We start from the raw sequence: 17,399 nt of genomic DNA on the forward strand, positions 1-17,399 counted from the left end.
AATGAGTTTTAATCGAGTCGAGCTAACGAGTCGACTCAAGCATAAACAAGAAGGCATTAACGAGCCTTAGCTGAGTCGAGTCGAGTTTTGTCGGGTGTGTGTCATTTACAAATCGAGCGGGTATCTGCTTTCACGAACGAGTTTTTTTTATTTTTTCACGAGTCAAGTTCGATTCGAGTTTAACCGAGTGAATACCAAGCAGGCTATCGAACATACTAGTTCATTTACAGTCCTACCTAGTGCTATTCCCCCCCCCCCTTCTCTTGAGATGTAATGGTTCATATTTGGATATCTTTTAGAATCGAACTGGTATACACCAATTTTAAAAATTTAAGAACCGATTCTGGATGGATTCAACATCGAAATTGAAACTTCTATTTTTTAGGTTTCAATCAGTTTTTTTTTTTTTTTTTACAGATAAACACAATCATACTCCATGTTATTATACTCGTGTCCAACTTATTTCTATACTTGATTATATATGTTAGTAATAATATAATGTTTACATATACTAAATTATTAGCCTATTTATATTATAGTGTAAGTACATTATTTTATAATAATTAACACATACTAGTATAGTATTGAATTTAACTATAATCTATACAAGTTTTAGACTTTTTATATGAGTATATATGATCAAATGTATAAAAATGTATTTCCAAAAATAATATATATTATAATTTATTATACCAAAAATGTATTTATCCAAGAAATATATATATCAAAAGTAAGTTTATATTAATAATTTAATATTAATATTCATGTTTAAGATTAAAATTTCATTTTATATTAATTAGAAACTTAGCATACAATATATATAATATAATATAAAAAAATTATATATAATATAAAAATTAAAAAATATATATAGGAACTGGTTTGGTTCTATTCAAACCAGCTTTCAAAATGTGAAAACCGATATTAGACCGATTTTCAACTGATTTTTGTTTATAGAAACCATAATCTAGACCTATTATGAATTGGACCGAATCCACATGTTCAGACAATTCGACCAGTTTCTCTATTTATTTTGCAACCCCTCTCTCTCTCTCTCTCCCCCTCCTTCTCCTCACCTCATCTCACTGTTCACACTTTTTACTCCCTTGATCGAAACCCCCTTCTCCCTTAAAGCCATTGACTCCACAACCCACAACTAATATTTATCTACTTTGTTTTTGCCTTGGCAAGCTGAGCTTGGAGTGAGCCTAACTTACCACTCTATCGATTTATAAGCAAGTCACTTCTGAGCTTGATCCACAATTCTTTACCTAACCAGCCAATATGCCTATCATTTTCGAGCTAACCCAAAAAAATCATGTCGGGCTAGTGCTATACCAATGCAACTAAAGATCCTATTAGGATATTACCCTACCAAGGTATAAAAAGGCATTGTCAGGCTATTACCATTCCAAAGAATCTAAAAATGACAATGTTAAGGTGCACACCAAATGTGCACTTCAAATATTTACATTAATGCAAATGATTTTTTTATTTTTTTTAAGCATTTTTTAAACATCTTTAACCATTAAGAAAAAAATAAAAATAAAACAAATTCATTAATGGTCAATTCCTTAACTATTAAGAAAAATAAAAATGAGTGAACCCATTTTAGGTGTCATACTAGCATTTTCTATCTATAAACCATGTTGGGCTGGTATCCTAACAATGCACAAAAAGACCTTGTCAGGCTATTACCTACTAAGATACTTGTAGACCCTACTTGAATGACCTTTTAGAACCTCACCGAGGCTCAATAGCTCTTGTGAGGCTAGTACCTTACTAGGGCAAAAGATCTTGTTAGGCTAGTACACAACCAAAGTGCATAAAGAACTTTGCTAGGGCACCAAAGATCCTGTTGGGCCTATACCTTATATAGATGTAAAAGTTTGGCTAGGATTAGGTGACTAAGTTGATAAGTTTTGATAGGATTAGGTGACTAAAATGATAGAGTTTATCCTATCATTAAGTTAGTAATTTTGGATAAATGTAAATTATTTATTGACTTTATTTATAACAATATTAAGTTTATCTAGGAGGTATTACATGTTTTTTAGATAAGTCATAAGTGAAAAAATCGAGTCCCAAGGAATCTGCACTTATCCAAAGAAGAGGCTGATTTGAAATTTGTTACTGCAGTGAAGAGTTATCACGAAATGTCAGCATTCTATCAGGAGACGACTTCACGACTGTCAGCAGAATCCTACTGAAGCTAAAACTGATTTCAGATTATTTATTTAAGGGTCCTATTGGTTAGAATTTGTAGAAATTCATATCTGCATATTTTCTAGAGTACTTTCCAGTGCATATTTTGGTGATAAATTTCCTTAAAGAATTTTCATTCTATTTCTCTTAGAGAGTGGTACTTGAGTGTGAGATCTAGTATTTTTATCTCTCTATTGAGTGTGTGTATACTCCGTGTCGGAGTTGAGGTGATCGAGTTCAGCCACTGGAGTTCCAGAAGGGAAGTCAATAGTTTGAAGATCGCCAGAGTTTCTGGCTGCTACTGCGGTAGAAGACAAATTGGTCATTTGTCTGGTCAAGTAAGAGAGTCAAGTTACGAAAGTTTTGTAATTGTGATTTACTTGTAATTATTTTTAAATAATAAGATTGACTTTCCTAAGTTTGGCTGCGCTACAGGATTTTACCCTTGAGGAGTTCTTCAAAGGGTTTCCCTTCGTAATCAAAATTGGTGTTACGTACTTTTGTTTATTTTATGTATTTGATTGTTTATTAAATTAATTTCATGCTTGACGACTAATCAATTTCTTGAGTGAATTGGTAGATATTTCCACTGCGTTACAGTGGTACTTGGGTAATTTCAATTGGCATCAGAAAGTGGTTTACTCATTCGGGTGTGGTCTGTGTCTCCCTGTAGATCATGTCGTCGTTATATGTCTCGTCACACTTTGATGGAGAAAACTATACTTATTGGAAAGTTTGTATGAAGGCTTTTCTCAAATCATTGGATGAGCGAGTTTGGCATGCAGTTGAGTAAGGATGGACTAAGCCCGAGACTGCTATTGATGCTTGGACAAGAAATGAGATTAACAATTGTAATTGGAATAGCAAGGGACTTAATGCTGTCTTTATGGCAGTTTCTCCTGAAGAATTTAAGAGAATTTCCATGTGTGAGGTGGCCAAAGAAACTTGGGATATCTTAGAAGTCACACATGAGGAAACCAAAATCGTAAAAAATTCTAAATTGCAATTGCTAACCTCAAAGTTTGAGGAAATTAGAATGTTGAAAGATGAAAACTTTAATATTTTTTATGCAAACTTTAAGAATCCTACTGGTTAGGATCTATAGATATTTAGATCTGCATATTTTCTAGAGCACTTTCCAGTGCATATTTTGGTGAGAAAATTTCTTAGAGAATTTTCATACTGTTTCTCTTAGAGAGTGGTACTTGAGTGTGAGATCTAGTGCTTTATCTCTCTTGTTGAGTGCGTGCATACTCCGTGTCGAAGTTGAGGTGATCGAGTTCAACCACTGGAGTTCCAGAAGGAAAGTCAATAGTTTGAAGATCGCTAACTGTTCTAGCTACTACTGTGGTAGAAGACAAATGGGTCATTTGTCTTATAGGATTACCATGATTTATTAATAATGAGTTGAAAATTAATTTGACTGTACGTGGATGTAACATGACTAGATTTGGAAAATATTTCATGATAGACTCATGTGACTCATGATATGTAATCATAACGTGTAATAGATAATAGATAAGCATGTACAGTAAAAATGATATGTCATTCATGGCATGTAACAAATGAACTTGTCACAGATGACATGACATTCATGGGACTACAAATGAAGATGCATGGGAGACTTAGGATGGATAGTCAGCCCTTCTTACTATTCCAATGCTTTCATCAATATTAATGACTCGTTAAAATTTCATTTGAAGTACGTACTAGCCGCCTAGCTCCAAGAATATTAGGAGTATTACACCTAATTGAAGACAAATTACTATTTTAAATATTTAAGATAAACAATTTGGCCAACAAAAGATGTCTAAAAAAAAAACTACAAAATATTTGCACATCTCCCAAGGAAATTCAACTAGATAAGTGAACTCTTCATTGAAGTTGTTCTTGAATTTTAAAAATTATTTTTGATATTTCTGAATGTTTGTATAATAACTTCTTAATGTTGTTACGACTACTCGACCATCTCTTTAATTTTGAGTAATAATGAAATAATTTTGTCAATTTCCATGGATTGATGAAGTAGCTATCAAGGAAATGTTGGCTCTAGATACTACTTGTAACACACCTCAAGTTGCTTAAAAAGAAATACATATAAATTGCTCACTTCAAATGGAGTACCTCCATTGTAGAAAGGAAAAAGATGATAAGAAAAGAGAAATAGAATTTGCATTAACTTTCTCGATGATTAAACCCTAGAGCTCTTGGCTCATACATAAAGGAAATGACCCCTACATGGTCTCAAGCTAACACACTAAAACTATACAAGAAAATAAAATTAAGGCCCAAGGCCCACTAACTATCTTGTAGATCAAATACATGCTGAATTTGAAATTGTAAATGAGATTAAATTGGCCCAAGGCCCATAGCCCATGTCCTTTATTTGGGGACTGTGACACAATCCTTAGCTTATGACAGTAAATGCAATATTTCCATTCTCTTCCATTTCTTCATTGTTAAATTCTTCTGGATTGTTATTATTATCCGAGAGGTTGCTAACATTATCTTTGAATTTTTTTACTATTTCTCAACAATCTTGCACTAGGCAGGTTCTTCCATTAGGCGACTTAGGTGCCGTTTGAATAATAAGTTGATATGAGAGGAGTTAAGATAAAGGTTAAATGTTGAATAAAATATTATTTTTTAATATTATTATTGTTTTGAGATTTGAAAAAATTAAATTGTTTATTATATTTTTTATGAAGATTTGATAAACTTGAAATGATGAGATGAGTTGAGATCGCTTCTTAATCCAAACGGAGCCGTAGACAATTGCCTAAGGCACCTGGTGGAAGAAGGCCCCAAAAAGAAAAGTCTAAAGTAAATTTTTTTAAAACGAATAAAATATCCTAACTTAAGAAGTGAATATAAAAATATAAAATAGATATTATGTTACTATTAGTTTTAAAAGTATCACATATAATAATTATTTCTAGTACTCTCATTCTAAAAATACACTTCTCTTTTGTCATTATTAGTTTAATATATAATGTAAAAATTATAAATAGCAAAATCAAATTATCGAGTATTCATAAATTTGTTTTGCATGATTCTTTGATGAGGTAAAGGTCCACTTATTCCCAAATGTGTAGGTTATTTATACAACATTATTGACAATAATGATTATAATTGTTTCTAGGCTCGTTTAGATACTAAGAATATCTTAAAATATATGTAAATAGTAGTGAAATAATTTTGAGTTAAAATGTTTTATTAGATTTTGAGAAATGAGAGGAAAAAAATTGAATTTGAGAATACTTGATAATAGTTGTGTTCTCAGATGGCCCCTAGAAATCTAAAGAACGTCTTGTAAAACTAGATTTGATAAAATCCTCTCTAAATAAAAAAAAAAAAAAAAAAAAATCTTCTAATAAAGACTATGTCGGTTATTAGTTGAAAATATAATATAAAATCTGAATCAGTAATTTTACTTAGCAAACAAATGGAATTATTTAAAAAAAATGAAAAAAATTAAGATTAAAATAAATTTATTTAATTTTAATTTTTAAAGTAAAAATAGCCTCAATTAAAACTTTAGCCTTAGATACCGAACCTATTGAGCCTGCCCTTATTTTGCAGTAATTTATATATTATCTTAGATGCATGGTAGTTGGTAGGGACTGAAATGAAGATGCATGGGAGACTTAGGACGGATGGTCTGCCCTTCTTACTATTCCAATGCTTTCATCAATATTAATGACTCGTTAAAATTTCATTTGAAGTACGAAATATTTGCACTATCTCCCATGGAAATTAAACTAGATCTTTGACATGGTTGTTACTAACATATTGCTCTTCTTTAAAGTTATATTCAAAAATGAAAATGGTCATTTTTATCTCACTATAATGGGGTGGCATTACCTATCACGCTATCAATGTTGAATTTTTCTTTGAAAAAGTCTAAAGTTGATATAAGGGTAGTGAAAAAAACTCATTTTATATAGTGGAATGAAATTATAATATCTAAGCCTAACTCTATATTTTGATTAACATGATTAACATAATCTCCCCACACATTATCATCTTCTTATACTGGTAAACTTTAAATAACTCCATGGAATTTAGATCATATTTCGAAGTTTTGCATTCGTTTAAAATCAATTTCAAATCTTGGAAATATATCTTTTATACATCTTAAAAAAATAATGTTAGATCTATTAATCAGTTGGATCTAATTTTCGAGGGCTTTTGTAAAATCAGCTGAAGCTCAGTTTGATATCAGCTGAAGCCATACACATTATATCATCTGCTTCTTTGATCCCTCTTCCTTGGCTCTTGTATGTCAGCTTCCTTAACCGACATGCAAGACGTTCTTCAGAGAACAGAACCAATATAACATTTTCCTTATCAACTATTTGTCGTACCTCTCTATACTCATCAAGCACTGCCAACAGATGGCCTGAGAAAAATTGAACAATTAACTAGTCAAGTGCAGCTTTGTTTCTTCGACCCGGTGTAGGCTTCGGCAAGCCATCAAAAATTGGTTTTGCAATGGCTGAAGTCGAAAGGGCCTGCAGATCCGGTTTCAGACTCCACCTTGTGGTAGTCCATATGGATGAAGAACTACTGCACTCCTGATCCTGCAAACTTGATGTGCTTGAAGACTTCTTCACTACAGAAAAGTCATCAGACACAACAGAATCTCCCAGACCAATTGGTATTGGGTTCAAACCACCTGTTTCAGAATCACTTGTCGTAGTTCGGCTTGCTGCTTTGGGTCTCAAGGCTAAGCCCTTTCCTGTTTTTGCCAGAAACCCACCGGTATTGCTGTTATTCTCCAACAACATTTCTGGGTTGTGATGGGTGAAATCAGCTTCAGACTTCTGACACCTTCTGAGCAGTTTCTCGCAACATTTATCAGTGTCACCGTCATGAGCTTCTGAAACAGACAGGGCACCGCCAACTACCTCACCATTCTCATCCAATAAAGCATTAACTAAACTTTTAGACTTCCGGTGATGCCTCAAAGATGGGTTGGAAACCAGAGAGGCGCTGGGGAAAGGCCCATCTTCTAAATATTGAGAATCTCCAACCAGAGAGGCGCTGGGGAAAGGCCCATCTTCTAAATATTGAGAATCTCCTCTTTTGTACGCAGCCATTTCAAGACATTCAGGCATGGTTTTCTGATCTCTCAGTTTGAGTCCGTAGTAACCATGTAAAGAGCACATAGCTGGAGAAACCTTCCGCTGAGGAGACTTAACTCCAAGGGATTGAAATGATTCAAAGAAATCACCATGTCTACACCAGGGTGGGATGTGGTCAGAACTGCTCTGTCTGCGGAACAGTTAGCATGGTCAGAAACTGAAAGTTCAAATGTTCAAAACACTATTTTATGATGAACAATGAAAATGTGTAACCAATTATTAAAGATTAATGCTAGGTCCAAGCTTCAAATAGACAAGCCCTATACAAGCCCTTTGTAAAAAAGTGAGTCTCGCTAATAAAGAATAGCTTTTTTTACTTTAGGCGGAGTCCACTTTTTTACAAGGGTTTGTCTATGAGACTTGTCTATTTGGGGTTTGTACAAATCATTTCTCATTATTAAATGTTGGGAAACATTATTGTGAATAAATATTTTCAAGGGAAACAACCAAAACTTGCTTATGTCATACAAAACATGAGTAATCATTAAAAACAAATGCCAAATCCGTCATAGCTGCTGGTACTTGAAGGGTTCTATCCAAAGCATAATCACCAGGAAAAGCATTTCCATTACGAATGGGATTTTCTGTCCAAGACTATTGCCCTAAAAAAGTAAGCAGCATATAGAACTGGCAAAGGAAAGCAGTAGGGGCTGTGTTTCCAAAGCTTCTGTGTTTTTTTTTTCACAAGTGATTATACTTTATAAAATTGAAATTAAAAAGAAACTCAAAAAGAGATAACCCTAGACAGAAAATACAAAATGAACACCTAACTAGGGTACAGGATAAAAAAATAAAATAAAAAAAAGAGAGAGAGAGAGAGAGAGACAAGAAAATCAAGAAAACCCTGCCTGTTAAAATCTATAGAGGCTGTCCAAACGTACAAAGGCCTGAATAAAAAATTGTTAAGCTCTTCCATCATACGCTCCGATCTCAAGTTTTTATCATTCCTCTTTGTCCAAATACACCACAGGACCATCTTCCAGACTGCTGCAATTTGGGTGCAGCGATATAACCCTCTCCAAATGGCAAAGAGGTCTACTATCCTCCTTCCTAGGCATAGCTCAACCCAATGTGTTGCCAAATCTGACGGATGATCTTTATAAACACAAGGCTAGATTAGCTTTTTGATAATTTCATACAGGTTTATTAGGTGGGGGTTTGATGGTTAGGGAATTTAGATGGTTAGGTACTAAAAGGATTGAACCATGAAGGAGGAGGAATCTCGAAGGAGTTTCAGGCCAATCAGTATTAATTCAGTTCCCTGGCAAGCAAACCTACATCTCCAATGGAATCACAAATAATGGAGAATGCGATCACGGCCTCAAAGTCTCAAGAAAACTACCGGATTTCTTGAATCCATCCTATGAATCTGACAGATTACACAAAATCCTAGACAGACTATTCCAGTCCTTTGTTTAAAAGTATTAAGATTTCTTGAGAAAACTAAAAAGTACTCTAAAACTTCAGAAATTACGCAAACTCAATTGAAACCGTGTGAATGAATGCACAATTTCGGCGGACTCAAACTGGACCTAATTCCAGGAGCTTCCAGCTGGCTTAATCAGGAATGAGGGGTAGTACCAAACGAAATCTCCAACAAGAAGAAAAGTACACACAAAATGCTTTAATGATGCGTACTCTAATAACACTTCCAGAGAGAAAAAACTGATCTTTCTTTTCTCACATTCCTGTCAGACCATCTTGGCCCATTCCTTCGCTAGTAATTATGTCATTCCAGCACTGAATTACAGAACAACTAAGTTCCAAATATTTTAGTAAAAATCAGACGTATAATTCTCACATGAAACACAAGTTTTAAAGGCAGAAAATACCAAATGTTGGGGTATACTATTAAGCAGGATACAAGTCTGTTTTATGGGGTATGAAACCCATTCCCAACCCTCCCTCCCCTTATTATTTCAAGATCCTGCTTTAACCCGTTTTCAATCACGGACATCCATCAGCATTTCTGTAAGTTAAGAGAGGGGAGATAATATAAACGGAAGGAACTTTCTTTTGTAGGAAAACTTGTCAAAAATGCTATCGAGATCCTCGATTAAAAAGAAGCCAAAACATGGGTCTTGAAGTAGAAAAATTGAAAAATCAGGTTTCAAAATAGAAGTGGTCCAAAGCATGAGTTATGTCACTAATAACTAATTTCCGAAGAATTGATAATAATAAATCCATCACAAAACATAAGAAATGATTTGAAGACAACTTCAGCAAGAATGTGAACCATTGCAAGCACCACCACCACCACCACCACCAGAAAGTGCTGCTGCCAAATGACCATCATTGCCAACACATCTTTGACCAGTCCACCTTCCAACGGTCAACACCAATATGAAAATACCTCTACCTAATAACCACAACAATCATAAACACTAAACTCTTCCGTGGCATTGCATAAATACTGCCACCATGATGCCATCTTGATCATGTTGACCTTACCACCGCAGGTCTGCAGTATCACCACCCAAAATGCCACACAGTCACCCAAAGTCAGCCATAGCTCAAGTCCCAATACGTTAAAATAAAGAATTCTGTTTTTTATAAGTATTTTAAAACAAAGATTTAAAAATAAAATCAACTTAATAATACCATTTTTCCTGAATATTACTCATCTTACATTATAAACTTAGAGAGAGAGATAGAGGAAGGAATTATTGGTGCTCTGCACTTCAATATTACTAGAACATTTTGCAAAACAGGCTGTACTTTTACCTTATGAACACAAGGAAACTAAACAAATCCCAATTAAGTGACCAAGAAAACAAAGAAAAAGGTGAGGGTGTGCATCATGGGAGATAAGTTTATCATTAATACAAATAAATTAACCAAACAGCACAAAATTTTATAACAAATCAAGGAAAAGAAGCTCAGATAAGGTTCAGGAGCAAATGCACAAGAACATTATCGGAGAAGCAGAATGGAGTGAGCAAAATGTAAATACCCTGGAGTGATGGAACCATTTGATAAACAAGGAGATGGAGGATGCCTGCCAGGTAATGGAATCTGGAGAGACTTGAGAGCAAACATTTGAAAATCTGTAACCAATCCATTCATCTTTTTTATGTCAGCGACCTATGATAACAAGAAAAGAAAAATCATCACAAGGCTGAGGTTAATTCAAAACAGACTCGTCAGTGAACAGATGCAATTCAGAATACATAATGATACAATGCTCAAGTCTTCCATGCATAAGACATGAAGCTATACAAACTCCTAAAGCATAAAGTCGGCTTAGAGTGTTAGAAGATAAAGGATTAGCTACAAGTCGTATTATCTAAATGCTTACTGTACAAAGTTGTCGTAGATCATTTCTAATTCATTTCATTTCTTTGTATTTTATCACAGCTGTCATTTAGGCTATGGTGCTTGCAGATAGTTAGTCAGAATCTTTTCTGCATATAAGCTACGTCATTGTATTCAAGCTAGAAGAGAAAATTGACAGAAATCTTTTCCATCTCCATTACTAGCTCTCTATTTCTTCCTTGCTCTACACTACGTTTCTTGTTACCTTACATGGTATCAGGAGCCTGTGAGAGCACATATTCATGGAGACTCCTAAACCATCAACCCCACCCAGCCCACCTAAAAGTCGCTCAAACATTAACACAAACACCTCGTCCCAATACCTGGACCTCTCTGACCCAGCCAACTCCTTCTGCCTAGACCACGGTGATAGCCCCGCCATCACCCTTGTTGCTGACCTCCTCACTACCGAAAACTATGCAACTTGGTCCTGCACCATGCGTCATGCCCTTCGAGCCAAAAACAAGCTCAGTTTCATAAGTGGTTCCCTCTCACAACCCACTATTCCAGACAACCCATTACTTGACCTCTGGGGAGCGTTGTAATGATATGGTTGTTTCCTGGATCCAAAATTCCATCAGTCCCTCTCTGAATCCAGTGTTATTTTTGTTGATAATGCTCAGGACATATGGGTGGACCTTCAAGAGCGTTTTTCTCAGCAGAATGGACCCAGAATTTTCCAACTAAAAATGGCTTTAGCTGCCCTTTCCCAAGACCATGATTCGGTGAGTATCTATTATGGAAAATTGAAATCACTTTGGGATGAACTTGCTATATTCGACCCTATCCCAGTCTGTAATTGTGGCACTATGAAAATCCTCCAGGACTGATATCAATGTGATTCTGTTCAATTTTTAATGGGCCTGCATGATTCCTACTCCCCTATCTGTGACCAGATTATGCTCATGGACCCCATCCCACCTGTTTCCAAGTGTTTTCTCTTGTTCAGCAGCAAGAGAGACACCATCAAATGTCTTCTCATTCCCCTTCTTCTAAGACCATGGCATTGGCTATTAAGAAACCACACATCCCTTCCAAGTTCACTCCAAGAGTTCCCCATCCACCCAAGAAGGATCGACCCTATTGTAGCCACTGCAAAATTTCAGGCCATACTATGGAAAATAGCTTCAAACTTGGCAATGCCGAACCACCTCTTTGCTCCCATTGCAATTTGACTGGCCACATAACAGAGAAATGCTACAAACTAGTCGGTTACCCTCCAGGCCACAAGTTCCACACTAAGCAGCAACATAGTTTTCATGCTAACCAATCTACTTTTTTTGTTGCTATTGACTTGGAAGATATTGGTGATGACAAGGTGAGGCTAACACAGCCTCAATATCAGCAACTGTTAGTTTTGCTTCAACCTCAGGATCCTCCCATTTCAGCAACTGTTCTGCACTCCAACCATTTAGCTCAACCATCTCTCCATCCAGCTCCTTCTTCCAAGATGACTGGTTTAATTACTTGTCTCTCCACACACACACACCAAGTCCACTTAATCCCTCCAATACAAGTTGGGTTATCGACACAGGTGTGCTACAGACCATATGGTCTGTAGCACCTCCTTGTTCACATCAATTACTTCTTGTGTTTCATACTCTGTCAAGCTTCCAAATGGAAGCTCAGCTTCTGTTACACACATTGGTACCATTCAATTAACCATATCCATCATTCTCAGAGAAGTTCTCTATGTGCCTTCATTTTCTTCCAACTTAATTTCAATACCAAAATTAACCAAATCTCTTAACTGTTGTTTTTTTTTTTTTTTCTACTTATTGTTTTATTCAGGACCTGCACTCTTGGACAACGATTGGGAAGGGTGAACTTAAGCATGGTCTATACCACCTCCTCTGCACAGAAGTTTCTCCCACAGATCTTGTCAACTCATTTCCCAAGTCATTACACAAACAACCTAGAGATTTTAGTTTTTCTGCCTCTGCAGCACAGCATGATACCACTTCTGACCTATGGCATTATCACCTTGGTCATTTATCCTCTACTAGACTCAAGCTAATTTCTGATCCTATTGTAATGACTTACAGCTCTTCCATTAATAAAAACACCTTGCATTGTTTGTCCTTTAGCAAATTTCATCGACTACCTTTTTCTGATAGTTGTCACCTTTCCTCCCGGATTTTTGAACTTGTCCATTGTGACATTTGGGGTCCTTGCTCCACAATTGCACATAATGGTTCAAAATACTTCTTAACAATTGTAGATGATTTTTCAAGAACTACATGGCTTTACTTGCTTATGACCAAAGCTGAAACACGAAAATGCCTTGAATCTTTCTATAATCTTGTTGAAACACAATTTGGAGTGAAGATTAAAATCTTAAGAAGTGACAATGGTGCTGAATTTCAAATGAAGGAACTTTTTAATCAAAAAGGAATTATTCATCATACAAGTTGTGTGGAAACCCCTCAACAAAATGGTATTGTTGAGAGGAAACACCAACATTTGATTAATGTGGCTCGAGCCCTTTTATTTCAATCTCGTTTGCCATTAACCTACTGGAATGAAGCTGTTTTGACAGCCACATATATCATTAATAGGCTTCCCACACCAATTTTAAATAATAAAACTCCTTATGAGCTTCTTTTCAAACAAAAACCTGTTTATGCTCATATGAGGATTTTTGGTTCCTTATGCTTTGTTGCTACCCTTTCACATGGCAGAACCAAGTTTCAACCCAAAGGTCGTAGGTGTGTTTTTATTGGCTACCCTTTTGGCACTAAAGGATACAAACTTTTGGACCTTCACAACAGCACCATTTTCATCTCAAGAGATGTTATTTTTCACGAATTTGTTTTCCCATTTCAAAACAATCCTTCATCTCCACCTCCTTTTTTTCCACCTCCTTACCTATTTTTTCCACCTCCTTACCTTACCCACCTCAGTTTCAATCTTCTTCTCCTGCTCCTCCTCTTACTACCCCACCCCCCAATTATGTTCCCCTTGTCTCTCTTCCTAATAACAACTCTTCACCTAATCCTGACTGCATCTCTTTATGTCCTCCTGCTTCCCTCAACCCCATTGTTCCTTCGTCCACAACACCTACACTTAGAAGATCCACTCGACTTAGAACTGCTCCTCAATACCTCAAGGACTTTCACTGTCAATAGACTGTGCTTACTCACTCTACACAATCAGTCTCCAAGAATGCTCCTGTCTCAAATGGTAAATCCTCTTCTTTAACTAACTGTTTGTCATACCATAAATTTACACCTGCTTTTCAAGCATTTTCTTCTTCCATTTCACTGCAAACCGAGCCTAGCTCTTATAGGTAGGCCATAAAGGATCCTACTTGGTGCAAAGCTATGGAGGCTGAACTTGAGGCTTTGGAAACCAACCACACTTGGATACTTACTGATTTACCTGAAGGGAAAACAGCAATAGACTATAAGTATGTCTATAAAGTTAAATTCAACTCAGATGGTACTTTGGAAAGACTGAGAAGTGCTTTGGATTCAGAGATGAGTTGAGATGGTTTGTGATTAGTAGAATAAAAGTTGAATTATTTATTATATTTTGTGTGGAAATTTGGGAAAGTTGTTTTAGAATTTGAAAAAATTAAATTGTTTATTATATTTTGTGAAAATTTGAAAAAATTGTAATGATGAGATGAAATGAGTTGAGATGAGTTGAGGTGAGTTTTAAATGCAAACGAGGCCTAAAAACTAGGTTAGTAGCTAAAGGTTACAAACAACAAGAAGGCATAGATTATGTTGAGACTTTCTCACCAGTAGCTAAGCTTGTAACTGTTCAATGTTTGTTTAGTGTTACTGCAATTAAAGGATGGCATTTACATCAATTTGATGTAAACAATGCCTTCCTTAATGGTGATTTGACAGAAACCACCCAGATACAATAAGGGCAAACCTCATCAAGTTTGTAAATTGCTTAAGAGTCTTTATGGTCTTAAGCAAGCATCAAGTCAGTGGAATTCCAAGTTGATATCCTCCCTTCTTGAATTTGGTTTTATTCAATCCAAATCTAATTACAGTTTGTTTACTAAACAAGAAGGAGACTCTTTCATTGCCTTATTAGTCTATTTAGATGATATTTTAGTTGCTAGTAATTCTAACGACTCTATTGCCTCTATTCGAACTTTTCTCAATTACAAGTTCAAAATAAAAGACCTTGGTTGTCTACATTATTTTTTGGGCTTAGAAATTGCAAGGTCTTCTAAAGGACTTCATATATGTCAAAGAAAATATGCTTTAGACATATTAGCATATTCGGGCATGCTAGGATGTAAACCACTCAAACTTCCAATGGATCAGAATTTCAAGCTTAGCAAAGATGATGGAACACCTTTACATGATCCAAGCATTTTTAGAAGGCTGATTGGTAGGCTATTATACCTCACAATAACTCAACCAGATATTTGTTTTGCTGTCCAATTGTTAAGTCAGTTTATGGATAAGCCTAGTTCTACTCATCTAGCTACTGCATACAGAATTTTGAGATATATTAAAACAGCTCTTGGGCAAGGCATTCTTCTTTCTTCTTCATCTCAACTTCAGCTCCAAGCATATTGTTATTCAGATTGGGCCTCTTGTCCAAACTCTCGTCGCTCAACTACAGGCTATTGCATCCTTTTAGGACACTCGTTGGTTTCTTGGAAATCCAAGAAACAAACTGTGGTATCACGTTCTTCTGCTGAAGCTGAGTATCGATCCATGGCTGCCACTTGCTCAGAATTAACTTGGCTTCGATATCTCCTCACAGATCTTGGAATTCATCATCCACAAGCTGCCCTTCTCTTCTATGACAACCAGGCCGCACTCCACATTGCTGCAAATCCGGTGTTCCATGAGAGAACAAAGCACATTGAACTCGATTGCCACTTGATTAGAGATAAAATTCAAGATGGAAGTATCACCACTGCCCATGTCTCCTCTCAAACACAGTGGGCTGACACTTTCACTAAAGCTCTACCACCTTACCTTTTACAGTCACATTTGTCCAAGATGGGAATAGTTAACCTCTATTCTCCATCTTGCGGGGGGGTGTTAGAAGATAAAGGATAAGCTACAAGTCGTATTATCTAAATGCTTATTGTACAAAGTTTTCGTAGATCATTTATTATTCATTTCATTTCTTTGTATTTTATCACAGCTGTAATCTAGGCTATGGTGCTTGCAGATAGTTAGTTAGAATCTTTTCTGTATATAAGCTACGTCATTGTATTCAAGCTAGAAGAGAAAATTGACAGAAATCTTTTCCATCTCCATTACTGGCTCTCTGTATCTTCCTTGCTCTACTACGTTTCTTGTTACCTTACATACAGAAAAGAAGAGAGAGAACACAGCATTCGGCCTCGGTCTATCCAACATTTATTCCTTCTTCGTTTTATTTCTTCCCTCATTTGTAGACAAAATATATCATTCGATAAAAGAAAGGAAGTGTGTGTGTTGTGTGTGTGTGGGGATCGCGTAGGAAGCGATGAAAAATTCCCGTGACTTGTAATGCCATTGGATCATCATAATGAATACACGATTTCGAATCAACATTAGCAGAATTATAATCACCGTTGCTATTACTGCTAGTACACCAAACAAAAATAAAAGAATCAAGCAGAGAAATATTAGTCGAATAATCGAACAAGCATACCTCGACGCCGTACTTGATGGCAATCCCGGCGAGAGTGTCCAGCTTTGAAACGGTGTGTTCGATGTAACCAACAGCACCGCCGGACGAAAGCGCAGAAGGAGACGAAGCGAACAGCAGAGACTCTATATATTTATCTCTAGATTCTCTACTGCCTCCATTACCGTGCACCGTACAAGCGTGATAATTATGACTGCCATTGCGCCTCTCCCTTTCCATCTGCGTACAACTCAATGCAAAATCAACCCGCCAAAACACTCCTAATCTCTATATTATACATCGATCATCAACACACAATATGCTCACCTATCGAATTCCCTTGTAGAATTGGAAAAAGAACAACCCAAGATCGGTGAAAACAGAAAGGGTAAAAGAAACCCCCAAGATCGGCGTGTCTTGTTCTCGATCGACGTGAAGTTGCTTCCCAAAATTATCCAGGAAAAATTGAATGAACCGAACGAAAATCGGTGCTCTCTCTCTCGTTCAATTAAGGGTACTTATGTTCAACATTTTATCCAATAGTTGCAGTACCTCTGGTGTCGGGTTTGGTTTGGTTTGGCCTCCACAAATAATCCAAAATATTTATTATTTGAAAAATTGAAATCCCATAAAAAGAAAATGAAAATGATACGAGTTTGCCCGATAACAGATCTCAACTATCTCAAATTAATTATTGTTAGAATTTATTATTTTTTCAATATTTTATAAAATAGTTAAACCCTTCAATTTATTTTGTACATTTTAATCTAAATAATTAAATTCATTTCATCCTAAAAAAGTTAAATCAATCTCAATAAGATCTACAAAATACTACTATTCATAATTCAACTCATCTCAACATGGAAACGTAGCTTTAAAATTATTGTTCGAGTTCGAGTATTTTATTTTAGTTTTTATTCTTAATTTTTTAATTATTAAAAAAATGACTATTAGTGAAGTGATGTATATTTTTTTATTTTTAAAAAAATATTTAAAGATATTTAAAAAAAGAAAATTCTATACACCACACTATCATTCCACTTTCATCCCACTATGTAAGATGTGACACATTTATCACTATTAAATAATCCTTTATTAGATGATTATTTATCATCTAACGATGATAAATATGTC

General features: G+C 35.6%; 1 protein-coding gene across 2 annotated transcripts; it reads right to left on the minus strand.

Moving 5' to 3' along the window:
- Positions 1 to 6,268: 6,268 nt before the first annotated feature.
- On the minus strand, positions 6,269 to 16,870 carry LOC108998152. 2 transcript variants are annotated; one of them, XM_018974632.2, is made up of 4 exons: positions 16,593 to 16,824; positions 16,290 to 16,505; positions 10,306 to 10,436; positions 6,269 to 7,482 (listed from the first exon to the last, which is right to left on the minus strand). In XM_018974632.2, the coding sequence occupies exons 2-4, from the start codon at positions 16,503 to 16,505 to the stop codon at positions 6,630 to 6,632; spliced, it is 1,200 nt and encodes a 399-aa protein (XP_018830177.1). In that variant the 5' UTR covers positions 16,593 to 16,824; the 3' UTR covers positions 6,269 to 6,629. The 2 variants fall into 2 exon arrangements, with proteins under 2 accessions (XP_018830177.1, XP_018830176.1); XM_018974631.2 differs by having other exon boundaries at positions 16,290 to 16,870.
- Between the last annotated feature and the right edge of the window lie 529 nt (positions 16,871 to 17,399).

Source organism: Juglans regia, chromosome 16, assembly GCF_001411555.2.
Source record: "Juglans regia cultivar Chandler chromosome 16, Walnut 2.0, whole genome shotgun sequence".
NCBI classification, from domain to species: domain Eukaryota; kingdom Viridiplantae; phylum Streptophyta; class Magnoliopsida; order Fagales; family Juglandaceae; genus Juglans; species Juglans regia.